The 21,688-nt window shown below is 62.9% G+C and overlaps 1 protein-coding gene across 1 annotated transcript; it reads right to left on the reverse strand.

Annotated features, from left to right (window-relative positions):
- Positions 1 to 3,075: 3,075 nt before the first annotated feature.
- COL1A1 (collagen type I alpha 1 chain) lies at positions 3,076 to 18,993 on the reverse strand. The gene is made up of 51 exons (XM_054224712.1): positions 18,676 to 18,993; positions 16,810 to 17,004; positions 16,635 to 16,669; positions 16,502 to 16,537; positions 16,321 to 16,413; positions 16,166 to 16,234; positions 15,324 to 15,368; positions 15,000 to 15,053; positions 14,725 to 14,778; positions 14,546 to 14,599; positions 14,321 to 14,374; positions 14,163 to 14,216; positions 14,017 to 14,061; positions 13,686 to 13,739; positions 13,546 to 13,590; positions 13,292 to 13,345; positions 12,869 to 12,967; positions 12,734 to 12,778; positions 12,556 to 12,654; positions 12,249 to 12,302; positions 12,043 to 12,150; positions 11,689 to 11,742; positions 11,377 to 11,475; positions 11,107 to 11,160; positions 10,918 to 11,016; positions 10,562 to 10,615; positions 10,145 to 10,198; positions 9,987 to 10,040; positions 9,806 to 9,859; positions 9,474 to 9,518; positions 9,274 to 9,372; positions 8,945 to 9,052; positions 8,476 to 8,583; positions 8,305 to 8,358; positions 8,140 to 8,193; positions 7,919 to 8,026; positions 7,773 to 7,826; positions 7,299 to 7,352; positions 6,905 to 7,066; positions 6,640 to 6,747; positions 6,410 to 6,517; positions 6,137 to 6,190; positions 5,913 to 6,020; positions 5,606 to 5,659; positions 5,394 to 5,501; positions 5,246 to 5,299; positions 4,965 to 5,072; positions 4,596 to 4,878; positions 3,863 to 4,053; positions 3,542 to 3,784; positions 3,076 to 3,461 (listed from the first exon to the last, which is right to left on the reverse strand). Exons 1-51 carry the CDS (start codon positions 18,755 to 18,757, stop codon positions 3,315 to 3,317), a joined length of 4,362 nt encoding a protein of 1,453 aa, XP_054080687.1. The 5' UTR covers positions 18,758 to 18,993; the 3' UTR covers positions 3,076 to 3,314.
- Positions 18,994 to 21,688: the final 2,695 nt, after the last annotated feature.

Here is a 21,688-nt window from a genome sequence, read left to right on the forward strand (position 1 = left end):
TGGAGAGAAGATCAGGGATGGGGACAGGGACAACGAGGAGAGGGGGACAGTCCCAGGGACACCCGCTGGCACCCCGATGTCCCCCCCGACTCACCTGGGTGCCTGTGACCGGCGGGATCTCGTCTGGAGCCCCCGCTTGCTCGTCCCTTCCACCGCGCAGACCCGGGCATCCCGCTCAGCACCCCCATAACCCCTCCCCGCTCCCCCCCCAGGGGGTCCCCCCGGCCCCTCGCCTCCAAAGAAAGGACCTCTTTCACTATGGCCCCCCCCTTTCGCTGGGGGCAGGCGCCAGGGCGGGGGTTAGGAAAACATGGGGCCCGCGGGAACAAGGGGAGCCATTGACGGGCCGGGGCCGGCGAGGAGAAAGGCGCCATTGAGGCCTCGTCCCGCCGCCTGCGCAGCCCCCCGGGGGTCCCGCTGGCGCCCACCCCCAAGGTGACACGGTGGCACACGGCGGCACCCTCTGCCCTGGGCACACGCGTGCGGTGCCGGTGGCTGCACGAGTGAGTGTGCGCTGGGGCTGGGACGTGGGGGGCACCCACGGGGGTGGGGGGGGGGCTTGCACTGTGCCCCCCACACACTGTGGCACGTGTGCACTGCGGCACACACACACACACAGTGACACACACACAGTGACACACGCACACACACCCCATGACACACACATAATGTGGCACACACACACACAGTCACACACACAGAGTCACACACACACTGTGACAGTCACACACACAGTCATACACATACACAGTCACACAGTCACACACACGCAGTCACACACACAGAGTGACACACACACAGTCACACACACTGTGACAGTCACACACACAGTCACACACACACGCAGTCACACATGCACATACAGTCACACACACACAGAGTCACACACACACAGTGACACACAGTCACACACACACTGTGACAGTCACACACACAGTCACACACACACAGAGTCACACACACACTGTGACAGTCACACACAGTCTCACACACACACAGTCACACAGTCTCACACACACACACAGAGTCACACACACACTGTGACAGTCACACACAGTCTCACACACACACACACAGTCACCCACACACTGTGACAGTCACACACACAGTCACACACACACAGTCACACACACACTGTGACAGTCACACACAGTCACACACAGTCTCTCTCACACACACACACACACACACTGTGGGTCTCTCTGTGCCCTCCCTCACCCAGCTGCGACGCCTGTGCGACCCCCCCGCCTCCAGCTCACCTTTTGGGGGGGCGCACCCTGCGCTGAGTGCCCCCCAGCCCCCCTTCCTCCCCTTGCTGCCCCCCATCCCCATTCCCCCCCCCCACTTTGGGGAGGGGACAACACCCCCCAAGTCCCCTTGGCTCTCTTCCCCCCCCCCGCCAAATCCAGCCCAGCCTCCTTGCCGGGGGGTGGGTCCCCCCTTCCTGCCTCTCCCCCCGCCCCCCCGGGGCAGCGGGGGGCTGAGCGAGGGGCGGGGGAGGCGCGGGCCGGCGGCGCAGACGCTCGGCGGGAGCGGAGCCGGGAGCAGAGCGGGGCCCGGCACGGGCGGCCCCGGCGCCGCCGCCGCGACCCCCGGCGCCGCCCGGGACCCCCACCCACACACCCGAGAGCGAGAGCCGCCGGCGAAGAGCACCCCAGGTTGGTTGGATCATTTCACATGCTTTATTTCAGCAGTCAGAAAAAAAAAATAATTAAAAAAAAAAAACCCAAAACAATTTCAAATTATTATTATTATTATTATTATACATATACAAAACTAGGTACAGACTCCAGGAGAGCCCGGAGCATGCGCCGGGAGATGGGGGCCGGCAAACGGTGTGGGTTCGTGCCCCTCCGTGCCCGGGGAGGGATGCAGGGATGCAGGAATGGATGGATGGATGGATGGATGGAGGGAGGGAGGGATGGATGGATGGGTGGATGGATGGATGGATGGATGGAGAATAAGCTGCTGGAAGACAAGAGCGGAGCTGAAGTTCCACCTGCTTAACCTGGAAATCGGGGGAATTTTTTTCCCTTTCACGGCTTTTAATTTTTTGTTGGCTCTACCTTGCATTTGCTCCGGGATTTGCTTGCGGGATGAGGGTGGTGGTGGGAGGGTTAAATAGCACCTTTAGAAAATTCACAAGTTGAGCTGGGCAGCAAAGAAAGGAGGGGGAAAAAAAAAATCCCAAAATATAGTGAAATTAAAATAAATCAAGCTGAGTCGCGTCTTTGGAGGCTGTAGCACCAGGCGGTCCCGGGCTCGGGTGTTGCGGGACCAAAAATAAAAGATAATTAAAAAAAAAGCCACCCCAGGATAAAAATCCCGCGGGTGAAAAAACCTCAGCGACTCCTGAGGGACCTTGAACGGAGGAAACTGAAAATAAAAGAACAACAGAGCAACAAAACAGAGAGGGAAGGGGGGGAATATTAAGAGAAAAATTAGCACCTTTGCTCTGAACCTGGCAGGAAAGTCCCGGCACGGCTGAAAAACCCCAAACGAACCTAAAACTACTTGAAAATGAAAGAAAAATAACCCCAAAATTAAGAAAACAAATTAAAAAAAAAAAACCAAAACCCAAAGCACAGCGGTGAGGTAGCCTTCCAGAAAAGGAGAGCATGCAGCGAAGGGTCGGGTCTGCTCGGCGGCGGGGGCAGCGGCTGCTCCCCTGATGTGCTTGGGAATGAATTGATTTTGCTGCCTGAATAAAAATAAAATAAGAAAAAAAAAATCCAACAAAATAAACCAAAAAACAAGGAGGGGATGGGGGAAGAGAGGGGGAAAACAACCACAAAAAAAAGCAAATTATAACCAAGAGTTAAACATCTTCCTTGCAGCAAAAAAATTAATATATACTAATGAGATGCAAGAAGCGGAGAGGCCAGCGGGGAAGGGGAGAGCTGGGGGGGGCATTCGGTGGGTCCCGACGCTCCGATTTGGGGGGGTTCGGCACTGCGGGGGGGGGGCTCGGCGCTTTGGGTGAGCTGAGCTGCGCCGTCTCCGGGGCTGAGGAGCGCCTGACCCTGAGGAGGAGGAGGAGGAGGAGGGCAAGCAAGCGAACCCACTGCCTGGTGATTTTGTTTGAAAAGTCATTTATTTTTTATTATTTTTTTTTGGTTTAATGCTTTTTTGGGGTTTGTTTTTTTTTTTTTAGGTTTTTCTTTTATGGAAACGCAAATAGTTTAGAGACGCTGGATAGAAACCGACACAAATTCAAGTCCATGTGACATTTTCTCCTTTTTTTTCGGCTGTTTTTTTTTTTTTTATTATTATTATTATTATTACTCTCTCCTGTTACGCGTGGGGCGTCCGGTTTACAAGAAGCAGACGGGGCCGATGTCGATGCCGAATTCCTGGTCTGGAGCGCCAACGTCCATAGGAGCCAAATCGATGATGGGCAGGCGAGAGGTCTTTGTCGTCTTGTACTCGATGACTGTCTTGCCCCAAGCGCCGGTGTGACTCTGCGGGGACGTCAGGATCAGCCCCGTCCCCGTAACACGTCCCCACCACCACCCACCAGGACCATCCCGGGACCACTCACCGTGCAGCCGTCCTCGGTGACACCGTAGGTGAAGCGGCTGTTGCCTTCAGCCCTGATCTCGATCTCGTTGGCGCCTTGGAGGAGAAGGGCCTTCTTCAGGTTGCCGGTGTCCTGGTCCATGTAGGCGACGCTGTTCTTGCAGTGGTAGGTGATGTTCTGGGCGGCCTCAGTGGACATCAGGCGGAGGAAGGTCAGCTGAATGGCGACGTCGGCTGGGTTGGAGCCCTCACCACCATACTCGAACTGCCGGAGAAGAGGCATTAGGCACCACAGAGTTGGTTGTCCATCCCAGTTGTCCACCCCCATTATCCCCTTACTCACCTGGAAGCCGTCGCTCATCGTCTCGCCAAACCAGATGTGCTTCTTCTCCTTGGGGTTCTTGCTGAGGTACCAGTTCTTCTGGGCAATAGTGGCCTGAGTGGGGTAGACACACGTCTCGCCTGTCTCCATGTTACAGTAGACCTTGATGGCATCCAGGTTGCAGCCTTGGTTGGGGTCGATCCAGTATTCGCCTGTGGGGCAGAGGGAGGGGAGTCAGGGAGAGAGGAGGGAGGCAGGTGGCCAGGATGGAGGTGAGGAACAAGCATAGAGAATGGAGGTGAGGAGCAGGCGTGGAGGACGGAGGATGGAGGTGAGGATTAGGTGGGAGAGACAGAGGATGGAGGGATAGGTGAGGGGTGAGAGAGGGAGGATGAAGGGATGGTGGGTGGAGGTAAGGAGCAGCCATGAGAGATGGAGGAGGGAGGTGAGGAGCAGGTAGGAGGCATCTGGGGGGGTGGAGCAACAGCCACAAGGAACAGAGGAAGGAGGGGAGGAGCAGCTGTGAAAAATGATGAAGGGATGGAGGATGGAGGTGAGGAGCAGGTAAGAGGGTTGGAGGTGAGGAGCAGCCATGAGAGGCAGAGGATGAAGGTAAGAGCAGCTGTGAGAGACAGGATGGAGGAATGAAAGCGAGGATCAACCGGGGGGATGGAGGAAGGATGGAGGTAGAGGCGACAGAGGGATGGAGGTGAGACCATCCCAGAGGGACACGGGGACCGCTGGGGACACTGACCGCTCTTCCAGTCGCCGTGGCACATCTTCAGGTCGCGGCAGGTACGGGCAGGGTTTTTGCGGGTGCCCTCGGGGCTGCGGATGTTCTCGATCTGTTGGCTCAGGCTCTTGAGGGTGGTGTCAACCTCCAGGTCCCGGTCGCGCATCACGTTGGCATCATCAGCTCTGTAGTAGCGGCCACCATCGTGGGCCTTCTCCTGGGGCGGCTGGGGCAGGAAGCTGAAGTCGAAGCCGCCGCTGGGGGGGCCAGGAGGACCAGGGGGGCCAGGTGGACCAGGGGGACCCTGTGGGAGGAGGAGAAGGAGGATGGTGAGCAGGAGATGAAGGCAGGCGGCTCTGGGCAGGCAGCGGCAGAGGAGCTGATACGTACGACGGGGCCGACGTCACCGGTGCGACCGCGGGGGCCAGGGGGGCCGATGGGGCCAGGGAGCCCGTTGAGACCGTCTTTGCCGGCAGCACCAGCGGAGCCGGGAGGACCCTGCGGGAGAGGAGAGGGGGTGATCACGGCCATCCTGCCCCAGCAGAGTCATCCCCTCCAGCCGCAACCCCTGTCCCCATGAGAAACCCAGCGCCAGAGGGGACCCTCTCCTCCCTGCTCCCCCCAGGATGCTCCAGCCCTGGATGGAGGTTGTGGCTCAGCTGGAGACTTACTCTTGGACCAGCGGGACCAGAAGCACCAGAAGGACCTTGTTCACCAGGAGAGCCCTGTGCAAAGCGAGGAACAAGAAGAAGTCCCATCAGCATCTCACTCTGCTTCCAGGATGTGGGGCAGCACCCACAGTCACCCCATGGGACTTACAGGAGGACCAGGTGGGCCCTGGAGACCGGAGAAGCCTCTGTGACCCTTCATGCCTCTGTCACCCTGTTCACCAGTTTCACCTTTGTCACCACGGGGACCTTGTGGGCCCTGGAGGAGGAGGAAGAAGATGTGTTGAGCAGGGTCCAGGCCAGCCACTGCCGCCGCGCTGGGACTCAGAAGCACAAGGAGGATGAAGGAGAACATCAACTTACAGCAGGACCACGAGCACCAGCAGGACCAGGGGGGCCAGCGGGACCTTGGGGACCCTGGGACAGGAGAGAAGGGGACAGGTTAGAGCATCCTCCACCTTCTGCTGCCACCACATTGGGGGAGCATCACCCTGAGCCGGGTGGTGGGATGCCAGGCTTCCCGGGAAGCTTGTCCAGCACGGAGGGCTGAGCCCAGGGCTGGACCCTGACCCGCCGAGGGTTTGCAGGACCCGTCCTTGCCCCGTGACTGGGACGAGCCCTGGGCTGAGGGGTGCGAGGGGGGGCACACGCTGGGCAGAGCATCACTTACCGTCTCACCGCGATCTCCGTTCTTGCCAGCAGGACCGACAGGGCCGGGGGCACCGGGGGCACCGGGAGCACCAGGGGGGCCGGCGGGGCCAGTCTCACCACGGTCACCCTGTGAGGAGGAGGAGGAAGAGGAGGAGGAGGACGAGGAAGAGGAAGAGGAGAGGTCAGTGTGGGCCGGCGCAGCCCCATCGCCCCCTCCCGCGCCCCCCTCACCAGCCCACTCACCTTGGGACCAGCAGCACCATCGCGACCGGGGGCACCTTCAGCACCGGGAGCACCCTACGGAGGAGCAAAGACCCCCTCGTTAGGGCAGGTGGGGGCTAACGAGGGGCCTGGATGGCACCGTCCCCGCTCAGCCCACTGCCAGCCCCACCATGCACCGACTACGGCAGCATCCATGCATGCCATGAGTTGGCAAGTCCTCGGCACAGCAAACCCAAGTCCAACACGCGGGGGTCTGTGCCCCCCCAACACTGATGGTTGCCTGTGGCTGCTCACCTCACGTCCAGCTTCACCGGGGGGTCCAGCCAGGCCGGGGGGGCCCATGGGGCCGGGAGGACCGCGCTCGCCAGGGGAACCAGAGGGACCTTGTTTGCCGGGTTCACCCTGTGAAAGGGAGACGATCGGAGGCGTCAGACACCGATAAGCATCCTCCAGCCCAGCACCGCACAGGTGAGTTGGACCCCGGGGGGGGGGTCCCAGCATCGTCTCGCCCCCCAGGTACTCACAGAGGGGCCGGGCAGCCCAGGGAAGCCTCTCTCGCCTCTCTGTCCGGGGAGGCCGACGACACCGCGCTGGCCAGCGATACCTTGGGGTCCGGGGGTGCCAGGAGCGCCCTGCAGGGACAAACGGCACCTCAGGGTGGTGGTAGCAGTGGGGGCCACCCTCCCCGTGGAGGGGGCGGCCGAGGGATGCTGGGCTTGGGGGGAGCATGATGCTGCCCAGCGTCCCCAGCGCCGTGGAAGGGGTCCGACCCTGGGCGGGGTGACTTACGATGGGGCCGTCAGCGCCAGGAGAGCCCTTCTCGCCAGGGGGGCCAGGGGGGCCAGCGGGGCCGGGCTCACCGGGGCGGCCAGCGGGACCAGTTTCACCACGGGGTCCTTTGCCACCTTCCTTCCCGCTGGGGCCGGGGGGGCCGGGGAGGCCGATGTTTCCCTGGGTGCGGGGGGAGGCAATGCCGTCAGGCAGCAGCCTGGGACCCCCCCAGCTGCCAGCTGAAGGGCGGCCAGGGGTGTCCCAGTGCCAACTGGGACAGGGCAGCCACGTGGAGCCGCCTGGATGGGTGCCCAGCATCTCCCGTCCCATGTGCCCCCATCACCAGCAGCCGCCGTCCAGCACCCTCCTGCCCCCCTGAGCCCCCACCTCTCGCCCCACTGGGGGTACTCACAGAGGGGCCGGGGGGACCAACTCTTCCAGCAGCACCAGGGAAACCAGTAGCACCCTGGAAAGGAGAGAAGCTGGAGTCACCAGGGGCCAGATCCAGGAATCACCTGCCTCCACCGTGGAGCGGGTCCAGGGGACAGTCCCCTGGCTGGGGGCCACCACAGGGATCCCCAGGCCGGTGGCCAGAAGGAAAGTGTCCATCCAGGAGGGAGCTGGGGCTGATTTCGGCAGGGGTGGTCAAGGCAAACCCCTCCTTTTCCCCTCTGCTCCATCCCCTCCATGGCATGAAGCCACCCCAGGTCCCCCCAGATGGTTTTGGGGGTGCAGGGCTAGAAGTGCCCCCAGCTCCCCTCTGCCCCACCGTGTTGGGGGGACAGAGTGAGACACAGCAGGTGTTAAGGCACCTTGAGGGTGTTCATGCCTGGGGGGTCCCCTGGATTCCCCAAACCCCCCTCCCCACCATGAGACTGGTACTTACAGGGGGTCCAGCGCTACCGCGAGCACCTTTGGGACCAGGAGCACCAACAGCACCCTGTGGAGGAGGAAGAGGAGGAGGAGAGGCGTGAGCTGTGCTGTGGGGCTGGATCCCAAGGGGGTGTGGGGTGTGGTGGGGGGCCAACTTACGGCAGGGCCAGGAGCACCAGTGGGGCCGGCAGGGCCGGGGGGACCGGCATCACCCTTGGCTCCAGCATCACCAGTTTCACCTTTAGCACCAGGCTGGCCGTCGGCACCCTGCGGGAGAGCGGAGTGGGATGAGCCGGGGCTGGGGCGGGGGGGGCTCAGCATCGCCCGGCAGGGCAGGGTCAGGCCCCCGGAGCAGGGAGGAGCGAGGCCACCGCACTTACGGGGGGGCCAGCAAATCCAGCAGGACCGGGAGGGCCGGGCTCGCCACGGTCACCCTAGGAGAGATGGCGAGAATGGTGTCACCCCAGGCAGGGGGTGCTCACCTGTGGCCACCAAAGGATGGCCACCCATGTCAGGGCCATTGGCAGGGCAGGGGGGACACTTACAGGAGCACCACGGGCACCAGTGGGACCAGCAGGACCAGGGGGACCAGCTTCACCCTGGAAAAGGGGAGAAAAACCAAAAAACAAGGATCTCAGGGCTGTGGCGAGGAGGTGGCAGTGGGTACCAGGACACAGCGGTCACCGGTGCAGCGTCTGGCCAGGAGATGGCCCTACCTTGTCACCGGGAGCACCAGCGGGGCCGGGGGGGCCGATGGGGCCGGTCAGACCTCGGAGACCGTCTTTGCCAGGAGCGCCGTCAGCACCTTTGGGACCAGGGTCGCCCTGGGAGAGGAAGACGATGGCGGGTTACCTGGGGAGGTCCCCTCCAGGCGGGTCACCCCCCCTTTTCCCCTCCAAGTTGCACAGCAGCACCGAGACGCCCCAGGCTCTTCACATCCTCCCCCTCCCGGGCTCCGGGGGAGGAGCGGGGCTCAGCTCCCAGCTGGCAGCAAGGGACTGTCCCCAAGGGCCACACTCGGATGGGGACAGAGGTGACACGGAGCATCCCCTCGCTCGGGGGCTGCTGCCCACCGGCCTTGGTTTCGTGGAGCACATCCAGCCCCGAGGGGATGATGGAGCGGGCACGGGGATGGCCGGGAGCAGAGGACCAAGAGGGGACATCAGGATTTTGGGGGACACGTACTCTGTCACCCTTGGCGCCTGGCAGGCCGGCAGCACCACGCTCTCCGGGCATACCCTGCAGACCGGGGGGGCCTTGGCTCCCGGGGGCACCGGGAGCACCAGCATCACCCTGGGCAAGAGAGAGAGAAAACGGGCGTTAGCAGGAACCTGGCGCTTCCTCGGCGCAGCAACACCCTGCCTGGCTGCCAGAACCAGCCCCAGCAAAAGGGGGCAAAGCCAAACCCCCCCCCGCAAAGCTTTACATCTGAACCCCAAGAGCCACCGTCCGGGGACGGTCACCCATCACCCAGATGTCCCCAACCCTGCGCAGAGCCCAGACCTCGCACCCACCTTAGCACCATCGTTACCAGGAGCACCATTAGCACCACGAGGACCTTGGGGACCGGGGGGACCTTGGACGCCGCGTTCGCCGGGGAAACCTCTCTCGCCCTGGAGGGGGGAGGCAGGAGAGGGGCCGAAGCCGTCAGGGGGGCGGTGGGCACCGGGGGGGTGCCGAGAGCCAGCTGGGGAGCGAGCGGGGTTCAACTTACCCTGGCACCAGCAGGACCGGGAGCACCAGCATCTCCGGGGACACCCTGTGCGGGAGGGAGAGGGTGCAGAGTCAGGGAGGGAAAGGGTGGCCCTGGGGACAGGCCGGGGGGGTCCCTGGGATGCCCCCGGGAATGGGGAGGGAGGGGGTCCCGCAGTCCTGGGGGGACAAGGCAGGGCTGGGGTCCCCACTGCTTCCAGGGGGAGAGGCTACACGGAGCACATCGCCTCGGGGTGCGCTGAGGGGGTGCCCCCCATGCCCCTGGCTGGGAGATGGGCAACTGGGAGGGGACAGGGACAATGCCACACCGCAGCCATGCTCACCCACACTCACCTGCTCACCGGGCTTGCCAGCCTCACCGGGGGGGCCAGCGGGGCCCGGCAGACCCTGGGGAGGAAGAGGAGGAGCGATGAAACACCACGGAGGTGGATGACCAAAGGGGACAAGGAAAGGGGCAACGTCACCCCCACCCTGGGCGGTTTGTCCCCTTGCAAGGGGAGGGGACATCCCTCACCTGGAAGCCAGGAGCACCAGCGGGACCTTGTTCACCTCTTTCTCCAGCAGGACCCTGGGGGAGACGAGACAAGCGTGAGGGGGGGTCAGTCGGCTCCCGAGCCCCTTCTCTGGTGGCCGAGTGTGGCTATGGGTGGCCAAGAGTGTGTTGATACTCACGGTAGGGCCGGGAGGACCTTGGGCACCAGCTTCACCATCTTTGCCAGCAGCACCCTGTGGAAGAGGGAGAAGAGGGTGCTCAGAGCAGAGCCCCAACCCGCAGCCCACCAATGCCCCCGCAGGACTCTGCACCCCCCAAAACTGGGTGCCGGGCTGGATGCGGCCGTAGCATCCTTCGAAGGACAGGAGAAGCCACGGCCAGCTGCCCGCGGCCACGTCACCTCCTGCTGTCCCCGCTCCAAAGCTGCTGGCAGCCACCGGGCTGGAGTCCAGCCACCTCAGCCCACTGCCATCCCCGTCCTTGGAGCCTTCCCCAGCCCCAGCTCGGCCGTCCCATGTCCCATCCCAGCCCCACGTCGGGGCGAAGCTCCCTTGCCAAGCCACCACCAGACTGGCTGGGCTCTGGCGAATACTTACAACAGCGCCGGGGGGGCCAGGAGCACCTCTCTCGCCAGGTTTGCCAGGCTCACCCTGAAAGCAGAAGAGCAGGATGAGACCCATGACGGCATCACGACGCCGACGCGCACGAGCCTGCAGGCTCAGACGGGCTGGAGGATGCACCAGCGCAACCCTGCCCAGGGGGGACACGTCCCCTGAGCCCCCCCTCCTTGGGTGCCTGCTCCACAGGAGCCACATGCCCACCCGCAGCCACCGTCCCGGGTGGTGGCAGAAGCCAGCAGCCGGGAATCCCTCATGGACCGGGACTCCTGCATCCGCCGGGCAGCATCCCCTCCAGCAGCCCCCCCGGGGAGGCAGCTCCCGTTCACACTCACCGCAGCACCTTTGGGACCGGGGAAACCCATCACGCCAGCTTGACCTCTGGCTCCAGGGGGGCCGGGGGGGCCGGGGCGGCCGTCTTGACCAGCGGGACCCTATTATGGGAGGGAAGGTGAGCGAGCACCCCCTTAGCAGAGCCCATGGCGGGCCAAGGGAGGAGCGGGGCATCAGCAGGTACCACTTACGGGGGGGCCAGTCTTGCCGTCAGGACCGGGGCTCCCAGGGCTTCCAGTCAGACCCTGCAAGGGAGGGTGAGGTGGGTTAGAAGCTCAGGGCTCCAAGAGATGCTCCAGCGAACGTGAGCATCCTGGCAAGCAGCTTCTCCGCTGGCATGGAGAGCGTGTCAGCCGGCGTCCATCCCTGGGGCAGGGCCACCAGTGTGGTGGCCGTGCTGACGTGGCTCACTGCTGCTCGTAGCCACCCTGCCACTGTGCCCACCGCCCCGCCGTGCTCACCTTGGCACCGGGGAGGCCGGGTTCCCCGGGGCGTCCAGCTTCACCAGGAGATCCTTTGGGGCCAACGGGGCCGGGGGAGCCGCGCTCGCCAGGGGGACCCTGGGGAGGGATGGGAGAGGGGACGGAGGTCACCACAGCTGCAGGACATCATCCGGGGACGGGGACCGGAGCCGTGTCACTGGCGGTGGCAGTGGTGCCAATCTGGCCTCGCCACCGTGTGGGGATGGCTGACAAATGCACGGTGTCCCCGCTGCCCCGTTGAGGACACGGCTTTCTGGCCCGGACAGGCAGGAGGGAGACCTGGGCACCTACCTTGGGACCGGCCATGCCATCAGCGCCAGGGAAACCACGGCTGCCAGGAGCACCCTGCGAGGGACAGGAGGGGGGTCAGTGTGGAGACACAGGGTGGCCTCGAGGGGCTTGGGGGTGCAGGGTAGGGATGCGGCAATGTGAGACCCAGCCACCAGTGGAAGGACCCTGGTGTTCCTGCCAAGATGCTCCATTGGAGACCTCGGTGGAGGGAAGGGGCTGGAGATGTCACCACGATGGGTGCCTGTCCCGGAGCACCCATGAGGCTCAGCCACTGGATGTTGGGAGGTGGGAGGAGGACAGGGATGGGGACAGGGACATGGCGGGGATGGGAGGACAAGGACTGATGCTACTCACACGTTCGCCAGCAGGGCCAGGAAGCCCAGCGGGGCCGGGCTCACCACGAGCTCCTCTCTTGCCTTCCTCGCCAGCTGGGCCAGGGGGACCTTGGACACCAGCGGGACCCTGGGGAAGGAGGCGAAGGGATGAGCACCCACGGGAGCACCCATGGGAGCCAGGAGGGGCTGAGCCCTCAAGGAGGTATGGGGGCGGGGGTCACTTACGGGTTCGCCTTTGGCACCAGTGTCTCCCTTGTTGCCTGGAGCACCGGGTTCACCCTGGAGGTGGAAGGAGAGAAGAGGGAAAACCCATTTAACACCAGATTGATGATCAAAGGGAGCCCTGAGCCTCATCCCGCCTGGCCCCTCTGCAGGGGCAGGGGTGGTCAGCATCCGTCAGACCCCAGCACCATCCTGTGCCTGCAGGAGGGATGCCAGAGGAGACATCTCCAGCTGGGACAGCAGCTTGCTGGAGCAGAAGAAGGGATCCAACCCCGGGAGAAGGTGGATGGAGGTGTCTGGGGATACTCACAGTGTTACCCTTGGGACCGGGGGCACCGCTGGGACCCTGGGGTCCGGAGGGACCGCGGGCACCGGGGAAGCCGGGAGCGCCAGCAATGCCAGGAGCACCCTAGAAGAGGCAGAGGAGGAGGTGAGGGAGCAGCAAGGACCCTCATCCCAGAGCCAGGCAGGGGGCGAGGGACACTCACAGTTGCGCCTTTGGCACCGGGTTGACCATCAGCACCGGGGTTGCCCTGTGGAGAGAAAGAGGAGGAGGAGGAGGATTACACCGGACCTGGCAGGACATGAGGCTAAAGGACACGGAGCCGGCGGATGCCACTTACAGCAGGACCAGCAGCGCCAGCAGGGCCAGGGGGACCGGGCTCACCACGGGCACCTTGGGGACCTTCGCTGCCACGAGCTCCCTGGGGACCAGTTTCACCCTGGGGGAGGAAGAGGAGGGAGGAAGAGCCGTGAGCATGAGGGCTGTCCTGAAACCCCTGATTTCCCCCTCCACCTGCAGCTCCTTCCCCATGGAGGCAAAGCCAGGAGAGATGCCCATGGGACTTGGCTGGGGATGTCCCCATCTGCCCCACCGTCCCAGGCAGGGGCGAGCCCACAGCACTTTGGGTTTTCTCATTTTTGGGCCACGTGGGGGAACCCATTCGACACTCGGTCCTTCTCCCCCACCCCATGCTCCCAGTTTCCCCCAGTTTCTCCCAGCCCAGGAGATGGAACCTGGGAGGAGATGGTCAGGCAGGTCCTACCTTAGCACCAGCAGCACCGGGGAAGCCGGGGGGACCAGCAGGGCCAGTTGGACCCTAGAAGGGAGAGAGGGCACGTGTCAGAGGAGGGATCACACCTCGCGCATCTGATGACGAGGAGTTTTCGGGGCAGCAGAGCTCTGGCCCCCATCCAGGATTTCCTGGCCATGGTGGAGCTGGGATGGGATCTCCCTCTGGAGAAGCTGGACCTGATGCCAGGTGCTGGTGGAGGATGGGTGGGTTTGGGGGTTACTTACGGGAGGACCAGCAGCACCGGGAGCACCGTCATTACCACGAGCACCCTGCGGGAGAGGAGGCACACATTAGTGATGCCCACCGGCAGAAGAGATAGCCCCCAAGCCCCCCTGCTCAGCCTTGCCCCAAACCAGATACTCACAGCGGGGCCAGATGGACCGGGACGGCCTCTCTCACCGGGAAGCCCACGAGGACCCTGGGGAGGGGAGAGGACACATTTGGTCACCAATGCAGCCGCTTTCCCCTTTCGGGGTCTCCTCACATCCCTGTGCCCCCCCGCCCTGCTCCTGCCCACCGTGACATTTCCAGGGGGCTTAACCCACTCCCACCCCATTCCCCAGGGCATCCCTGGGGAAGCATCCCTGAGGAGGAGCTGTTTCCCCATCACATCTTGCCCCCCATCCCCATCCCCTTTTTCTGGCTGAGGCTGGACCCCCCCAACCCCTCCAATCCCCAGGGACTCCATCACTCACCATCTGCCCAGGAGCACCGTTCTCCCCGGGGCTGCCAGGCTCACCCTAGGAGAAAGGAGAACATTGAGGGACCTGCTTCCGAGGGAGGCAGGGGGCAGCGATGACTTTACCGGGAGGACAGAGGTGACACCGCCATCGCTCCTCACCTTGGGGCCGGCAGGACCGGGCTCACCCTTGGCACCATCCAGACCGCTGAAGCCCTGGGGAGCAGGAGAGAGAAGATGGGGGGGTCAGGAGAGGACCCCCCAAAGACGTTGGGGTCCCCCTTCCCCTAAACCTTGCCAGGATGGGAGGAGGGACTCACCCTGTGACCCTTCATGCCCGGGAGACCGGCGGTTCCTGGGAGACCACGTGCACCCTAGGAGAGAACGAGAGATGGTTATGGAGATGCTTGGGGGATGCTGTCCCCACACCCCACTGCCCCTGTCCCCAAGGGGGGCAGGCAGCTGGTGTCACGTCCTCGCTTTGCCACCAGGCAGGCCGCGGTGGGGGTGTCCCCTCCTGTGTCCCCTGGTGGGGAGCAGCTCACCTGGGGGCCGGGGGGACCACGCTCTCCAGGACGGCCAGGCTTTCCAGCTTCACCCTGAGGAGAAGGACAGCAGGTTGGTGGCACGTCCCCAAGCCAGGCAGCTCCTGATCACCTTGGGGGCTGGCAGGGCCACCAGGCCCCAAATTGAGGGGGGGAGACCCCATCCACGGGCCACTTACATCATCTCCGTTCTTGCCAGGGGGGCCGGCTGGACCACGGGGACCCATGGGACCCTAGGAGAGACGCAGGATGAGGATGCTGTGGGTGATGGCTGTCCCTTGTCACCCTGCCGCCCAAGCTGGGCAGTGCCAGGCTCTGGCAGCCCCATTCCCACAGCTCCTGGATGAGATGCCCCAGGATGGGAACAGCGTGGTCACAGCCAGGGCTGGGAACAGGCTGCCTTGTCCCCATCCCTGTGGGACATCAGGCTGGAGGAGGAGGTGACAGGACTCACAGAAGCACCAGGCTCTCCAGGTTCACCAGGGGGACCTTGGAAACCTTGAGGACCCTGTGGGTTGGTGAGGAAAAAAGAAAAGAAAAAAAAAAGGAAAAAATGGGTTAGAAATGAGAAGATTTGGCCTGAAGACCCCTCTGGCAATGGTGGTGTCCCCCCATATGGTGGCGCAAGGACATGCATCCCCACATGTTTCCGTAGCCATTGGGAAGGGTGGGACGCCCCGTCCTGCCCTTGTCCCCTCCCATCCCACCCGGGGTCCCACCACCGAAGGGGCCCTTGGGGCTGCTTGTCCCCAGAAGGGAGGGCGGGGGAGATACTCACAGGAGCGCCAGGAGGGCCGGGGAGACCGCGGGGACCAGCTGGACCCTGGGAGGGAGAATGGCAAGTGGTGATCAGTGGCTGCCATGCCACCCTGTCCCCATCCCTGTCCCCATCACCAACCATTCCCTGTCCCCATTGACACCCCATCGCCACCCCAACCACCATCCCATTGCTGTCCCCATCACCACCTCATCCTTGTCCCCATCATCATTCATTCCCTGTCCCCATTGTCACCCATCCCTGTCCACACTGCTACACCATTGCCACCCCATCCCTGTCCCCATCACCATCCCATCCCTGTCCCGGTCACCGCCCCATCCCTGTCCCCATCACCACTCATTCCCTCTCCCCATCGCCACCCCATTCCTGTCTCCCCCATTGCCAACCCATCACTACCCTATCCCAGTCCCCATCACCACCCATTCCCTGTCCCCGTTGCCACCCCATCCTTGTCCCCGTTGCCACCCCATCACCACCCAGTCCCTGACCCCATTGCCACCCCATCCTTGTCCCCGTTGCCACCCCATCCTTGTCCCCGTTGCCACCCCATCACCACCCAGTCCCTGAACCCATTGCCACCCCATCCTTGTCCCCGTTGCCACCCCATCCTTGTCCCCATTGCCACCCCATCCCTGTCCCCATCCCTGTCCCCATTGCCACCCCATCCATGTCCCCATCACCCCATCACAGGAGAAACATCCCTCCCCATCCCTCCCACCTCCCACGGCTTGGCAGCATCCTCAGCACCGGGGATGCGCTCCCAGTGCTTCACCCAGCTTCACCCCTTCCCCTGTCCCTCCCCGTGTCCCCTCCACGGGGACCTGTGCCACCCCGCTGCTCACCATGGGGCCGGGCACGGCCATGCCACCGGCTTTCTCATCGTAGCCATAAGACATTTGAGGAGCGAAGTTCTGCAGGCAGGAGGGAGAACAGGGGGTGAGCAGGGCGTGGGCACCCCCATGGGGGTCTGCACCGCCGGGGACCCCCCCATACTCACTCCGCCGAGGCCTGGGGGACCTGGAGGGCCGGGGGGTCCCGGGAGACCAGGCTGTCCAGGGATGCCATCTCTGCCAGGGGGGCCGGGGAGTCCCTGGGGGAAGAGAAGAGGAGGGTGAGCCCCAGTGGGACGGGGGTCCTGGCGGAACGGTGTGGGGGGGCTCTGCGGTGGCGATACCCACCCTGTCTCCTTTGGGGCCGGTGTCTCCCTTAGGGCCCTGTTGGGGAGAGATGGGTGGTTAGAAAAGGGGTTCTCCAAAAATAGGTGGGGGATGCCATGGATTTTTTTTTGGGGGGGGGCGAGGGAGCCCTTACCTCTACTCCAGCGCTTTCTGGGTAGACAGGGGAGGCTGTGGGAGAAAGGACGGGCGTTTAGAGGAGCCGAGTGGGACCCACCACCCCCGCACCCAGGGGAAGGATGCTGAGGGGCAGGATCCAGCCCTGCTGCTCCCCGGGGACCACCGCGGTGGGGGGGGACACGCCACGGTACCGTCGGTGTCGGGACAGATGGGGCAGCACTCTCCAAAGGGGATCTCGGCATTGGGGCAGTCGGAGGTGTCCTCGCAGATCACCTCGTCGCAGAGGATGTTGCCGCTGTCGCAGACGCAGATCTGGCAGGGTTCGGGTTTCCACACATCCTTGTCGTTGTACGTCAGACCATCCTGTATGCAGCTTCCAGTTTGAACTGGGAGAGAGGGGGAAGCGTGAGGGCGGGGGCACGGCGGCGGCGGCCCCCCGCACGGCCCGTCTCAAGCTCTTCCCCCCCCCCAGTCTCCATCCTCCCCCTCTCGCTCCTGCAGCGCTTCTCCCGTTCATCTGTTTCTCATCAGCCCATCGCGGTGACACAGGAAAAGCACCACAATAAACTCTTCCCACGTACGCTGGAATTTAAACAAAAACCTCCAGCCAGTTTGCTACGTCCCGCGGTGGATGGGGCCAAGGCAAATACCCCCGCGGCGGGCAGGGGGGGTGGCACGGGGGTCCCCGCCACCCGCTGGGGACGGGGACAGGGATGGGGATTGGGATGGGATGAGTGGGATGGGGTGGGTTGGCCCCAGCGTCTGGGCTGAAATTAAATCCAGGCGGCTGCGGGATGGGGCTGGATGAGGCCAGATGGGCCCGGGAATGAGAGTCCGGAGACTGGAGGCCGGCGGGGGCTGGCGTGGGGAGGGCAGGGCGGCACGCCAGGGCCCGGGGGCCGGCCCCACCGCAGGGAAGGGTCCTCGGGAGGGGACGAGGGGGTGTCCCGGCCAGTGGCTTCCCCCTGCTTTGGCTTGGGGAGGGCCAAAACGTAATAATAATTAAAAAAAAAAAAAAAAAAAAGGCAAAAGGCAAAACGCACATCATTGCAAAAGGCAGAAAAAAATAGGCATATTGCAAACGGCAAAATGCAGAATGCAAAAGGAAGAATGTAAAATAATGCAAAATGCAGAATGTAAAATGCAAACTGCAGAGTGCAAAATGCAGAATGGATACTGTCAAACGCAGAAGGCAAAATGCAAAAAAACAAAATAAAGTAAAGTAAAATAAAATAAAGTGCAAGAAAAAATATTCCCCCCCGAATGACAAAAATTGGGCAAAATGCGAAGGGCGCCCCAGGCCTGGCTCTGTCCCAGGGTCCCCCGTGTCCCCAGCCTGCAGGTGGCAGGCGCAGGCAGCCCCGCGGGGCGCAGGGGGGGACCCGGTGGTGGGGGACAGTGACCCCAGCCGTGCCCCCGTCCCCCCGAGCCCCCCAGCCCCGCCGCAGCCCCCCGGAGGGGCCGTGGGGCGGCATCCCCCGTCCCGAGCCGTCTGGCCAGCCCCGACTTTACAGGCTGCCGAAACATTTTCCTTATGAATCATCCGAGACTTTTCTAATTCTTTCCTGATGGCTTTTGCAGATCCCAGGGCCGGGCCCCCCCCCCCCGTCCCCTCCTCTCCCCCCTCTCCGCTCTCTCCCGCGCTCTTTCCCCCCTTTCCCGTCCCTGCCTCCTCCTCCTCCTCCTCCTCCTCCTCTTCTTCCCCGCTCCCTCCTTCCCCGCCGGCTCCTCTCCACCCTTCCCTCCTTCCCCGCTCTTGGCAGGACGCCCCGACTCTCTGCGCCAGCACAGACCCCCTAAAACCCCTTCACCCCCTCCCAACCCCCCCAACCCACTTTTTCCTCCATTTTAATTTTTTTTTATTTATTTATTCTCCCTTAATTTCCCCCTTCCCCCCAACATTTTTTCCCTCTGGCTCCCCACGCCAACCACCCCTTTATCCTTCCCCGACCCATGGCAGCAGGACCCAGCGTCGAAGATGCCGCCCGACCCCCGTCCCCACCCGTCACCCCACATCCCACCCAGGCTGAGGACCGTCCCCGGCGCCGACTACTTACTGTCTTCTTCTCCTTGCCCGCGGGTGAGTAGTACAGTCGCTGCTATCAACAGCAGTAACCGAGAATCCACAAAGCTGAACATGTCTAAATATTAGACATGTAGACTCTTTGGGGTCTCTTTTGTTCTTAGGTTGGGGTCATACGGGGCCGATCCGACTCTGGAGCTCCAAATCCAGACCCCAGCAGAAACTTCCTACTGCCCTTGCCCACTCCTTCGCCTCCCCTTATATACCGTGCGGCGGCGGGGAGAGGTGGGACCCATCGCGACCGGGGAATTTTGGACGGCCCCTTGGCCAATCAGCAGAACCCAGCGAGTCGGGGGGCACCCCTCGCACCCCCCCACACCCCCCACCCCCCCTCGTCCGTCTGTCCGTCCATGCACACGCATACACAGACATGCACACGCGTGTCGTCCTGAAGCGGGGCTGGCGGCGGGGTGGATGTGAAGGGGATGCTGGGGTGGGTGGGACGGGGGGTTTTTTGGGGGGTGGTGGGGGTGGTTTTTTGCGGGGGGGGTTGCACATCCTGAGGTGTTAGAGGGGCTGGCTGTGGCTGGGGCAGGGTTGGGGACAGGCGATGTGGCACGTGGTGGTTTGGGGACCCCGGTGCCACGCGATGCCGGGTGCTGCACCAGGGGGTCGGGGCGCTGCAAACACCCCCTCCCCACTGTGACCCCCAACCCGAACGTCCACCTGGGGGTCCCCAGCACCCACCCACCCACCCACCTGTCCCCACCAGGACCCTCACGCAGTGGGACCAAACCCCCCGAGCACAGTGCAAAGGCCAAGGGCATGAGCACCCCGAGCATCCCTTGGGCCAGGATCCCCACAGACACCCCCAAAATGCCCCCAAGGACCACTCGCTTTATTGGGTTTTTCCCTTTTTTTCCCCTTTTTCCCTTTCTTTTCTCAATCCTCTCCCTCCCGGCCGTCCCGCTCCCCTCTCTCCCCCCCTGGCACGCCTCCACGGCCGTTTCCACATTTGAAGGAGCCACGTTGGTTGGAAAAAGCAAAAGCTCGTTGACAATAATCCACAATCTACCGTGCAATTTGGGGAGGGTGTAATTACACGCCAAAAAAATATACGTATTTACCAGGGCCGGGGCAGCCGCCTGGAGCTCAGGGGTGGAGCGGGGGGGAAGGAGCCCTGCAGGGGCAATGTGGCACCTGGGGGGGGGTCACCCCCTGTTTTAAGGGGTGATCTTTAAGGGAAAGGAGTGGGAAATGGGGCTGGGGTCTTGCTGGGGGGGTGGAGGGCAAGAGCAAAGAGCTGGGTTAAGCCTTCACACCTCTGCTTGCCCCCCCTCGCCGTGCGGGCCCACAGCACACTGGGAGCACTGGGTTTGCTGCAGAGGGAAACCACGTCCGAGCGGGAGCTCCCACCAAGTTACTTCTTTATTATTTCTTTTTTTTTTTTTTAACAGGAAAAAATAAATCAATGCAATTTAACAATGAAATAACGGGGCTTGGGGGTGGGGGGGAGAGACACGTCGAAAGAGCACAAAAAACACCCACCCTCGCACCAGTGACCTCTCCAGGTCTTTTTTTTTCCAGGCTGCAATTAAATGCAAAGAAAAAAAAAAAAACAGCCCAGGAGGAGTTATCTGTGCGGGTTGCACACACACGCACACGCGTGCACACGGGGACACGCGTGCGCGCGCAGGGAGCAGCTGGCGGCTTTTCAAGCCCTGTATCTATGCATCCGAGACACGTTGCAGGCGAAGACTCCTCCAATCATGCCTCGGCGACTCGAAAACCCCTGGCCGGGCTCCAGCCTGAAGATGTGTCTTTAATTTTTGCAGCATGACAGAAAAGAAAAGAATGTCATTTTTTTCTTTTTTTTTTTTATATGCATGGAGAGGGAGGGGAAAAAAAAAAGGGGGGGGGGGGGAACGGGACGATGCCACCTCATCAGCCCCCGGCCGCCCGCCCGAGGAATGCAGGAGGGTTCGGTGCAGGGGTTGGGGGCTGGGAGGGGAAAGGGAAGAAATTCTACTTAAAAAAAAAAAAAATAATAAAAAGAATTAAAAAAAAAGCCTGGAAAAGTCATTAGGATCCTAGGAAGCAGAATGGGAGACGCCAAGCGTAGGCCTGGGCCGGGGACGGGGTGCGGGACGGGGGATGCCCGGGATGCTGCCCCAGGGTGGTGGTACCCGCTCGGGACCATCCCGCTCCTTGGGGACATTGGGATGGGGGAGTTGTCACCCGCAGCCACCTCCTGCCAGCCCCAGCCTTTGGGGGGGTCTCCGAGACCTTTTCCCGCACACCCCGCACTGGTTTTACTGGTGCCAACTGGACCTGCCACTGGCAGTGTGGGAAGGGAGGCGGCCGCCCCAAAAAGACAATGGTCACCCACAAAAATTCAGTGGCTGCCCCAAAAAGTTGGTGGATGCCCCACAAAGTCAGTGCCCACATCCAGGGCAGAGGTTGCCCCATGGATTGGGGGGGCGAGGGCAGGGGAGGGCAGCCACCCCCCATAGCCCCCCCCAATCCCTTTTGGGTAGGACCTACTGAAAAACAGAGCTGCTGGGGCCGGGGGCTGGGGGGAGGAGGGCGCTGGGGTTTGTTTGCCTGCGCCGAGAAGAGCTGGAGCAGACGCCGGCATCTGGTGTGAGTTAACTCCCCTCGACAGCGCGGACACATGGATCGGATTAATTCCCTTTTTTTCTCCCCCCTCTTTTCCCCATTCCCCACTCGGCAGCCCCAGCAGCCAGCCCCGCACCGGGTCCGTTCTCCCCCCACCCCTCCCAGCACCCCGCTCCCTGTCCCGCTCCCAGCCCTGGTCCCCGAGGTCCCCACCCGCACGCCTGGGTCCCCCCGGCTCGCTGGCTTCGCCCGGGGTGGTGGCCCCGGGCCAGGAAGGGGACGGTGGCAGCCGGTGTCCTGCAAGGTGGTCACACGCAGGTGTTTGACCCCATGGCGGGGGTTTGACCCCATTGAGGTCCCCGCTGCAGGAACCCCCTCGCTCCAAAGGGACCCAAGCATCCTCAGTGTCCCCAGACCCACCGTGCCAG

Source organism: Rissa tridactyla, chromosome 19 (assembly GCF_028500815.1).
Source record: "Rissa tridactyla isolate bRisTri1 chromosome 19, bRisTri1.patW.cur.20221130, whole genome shotgun sequence".
NCBI classification, from domain to species: Eukaryota; Metazoa; Chordata; class Aves; order Charadriiformes; family Laridae; genus Rissa; species Rissa tridactyla.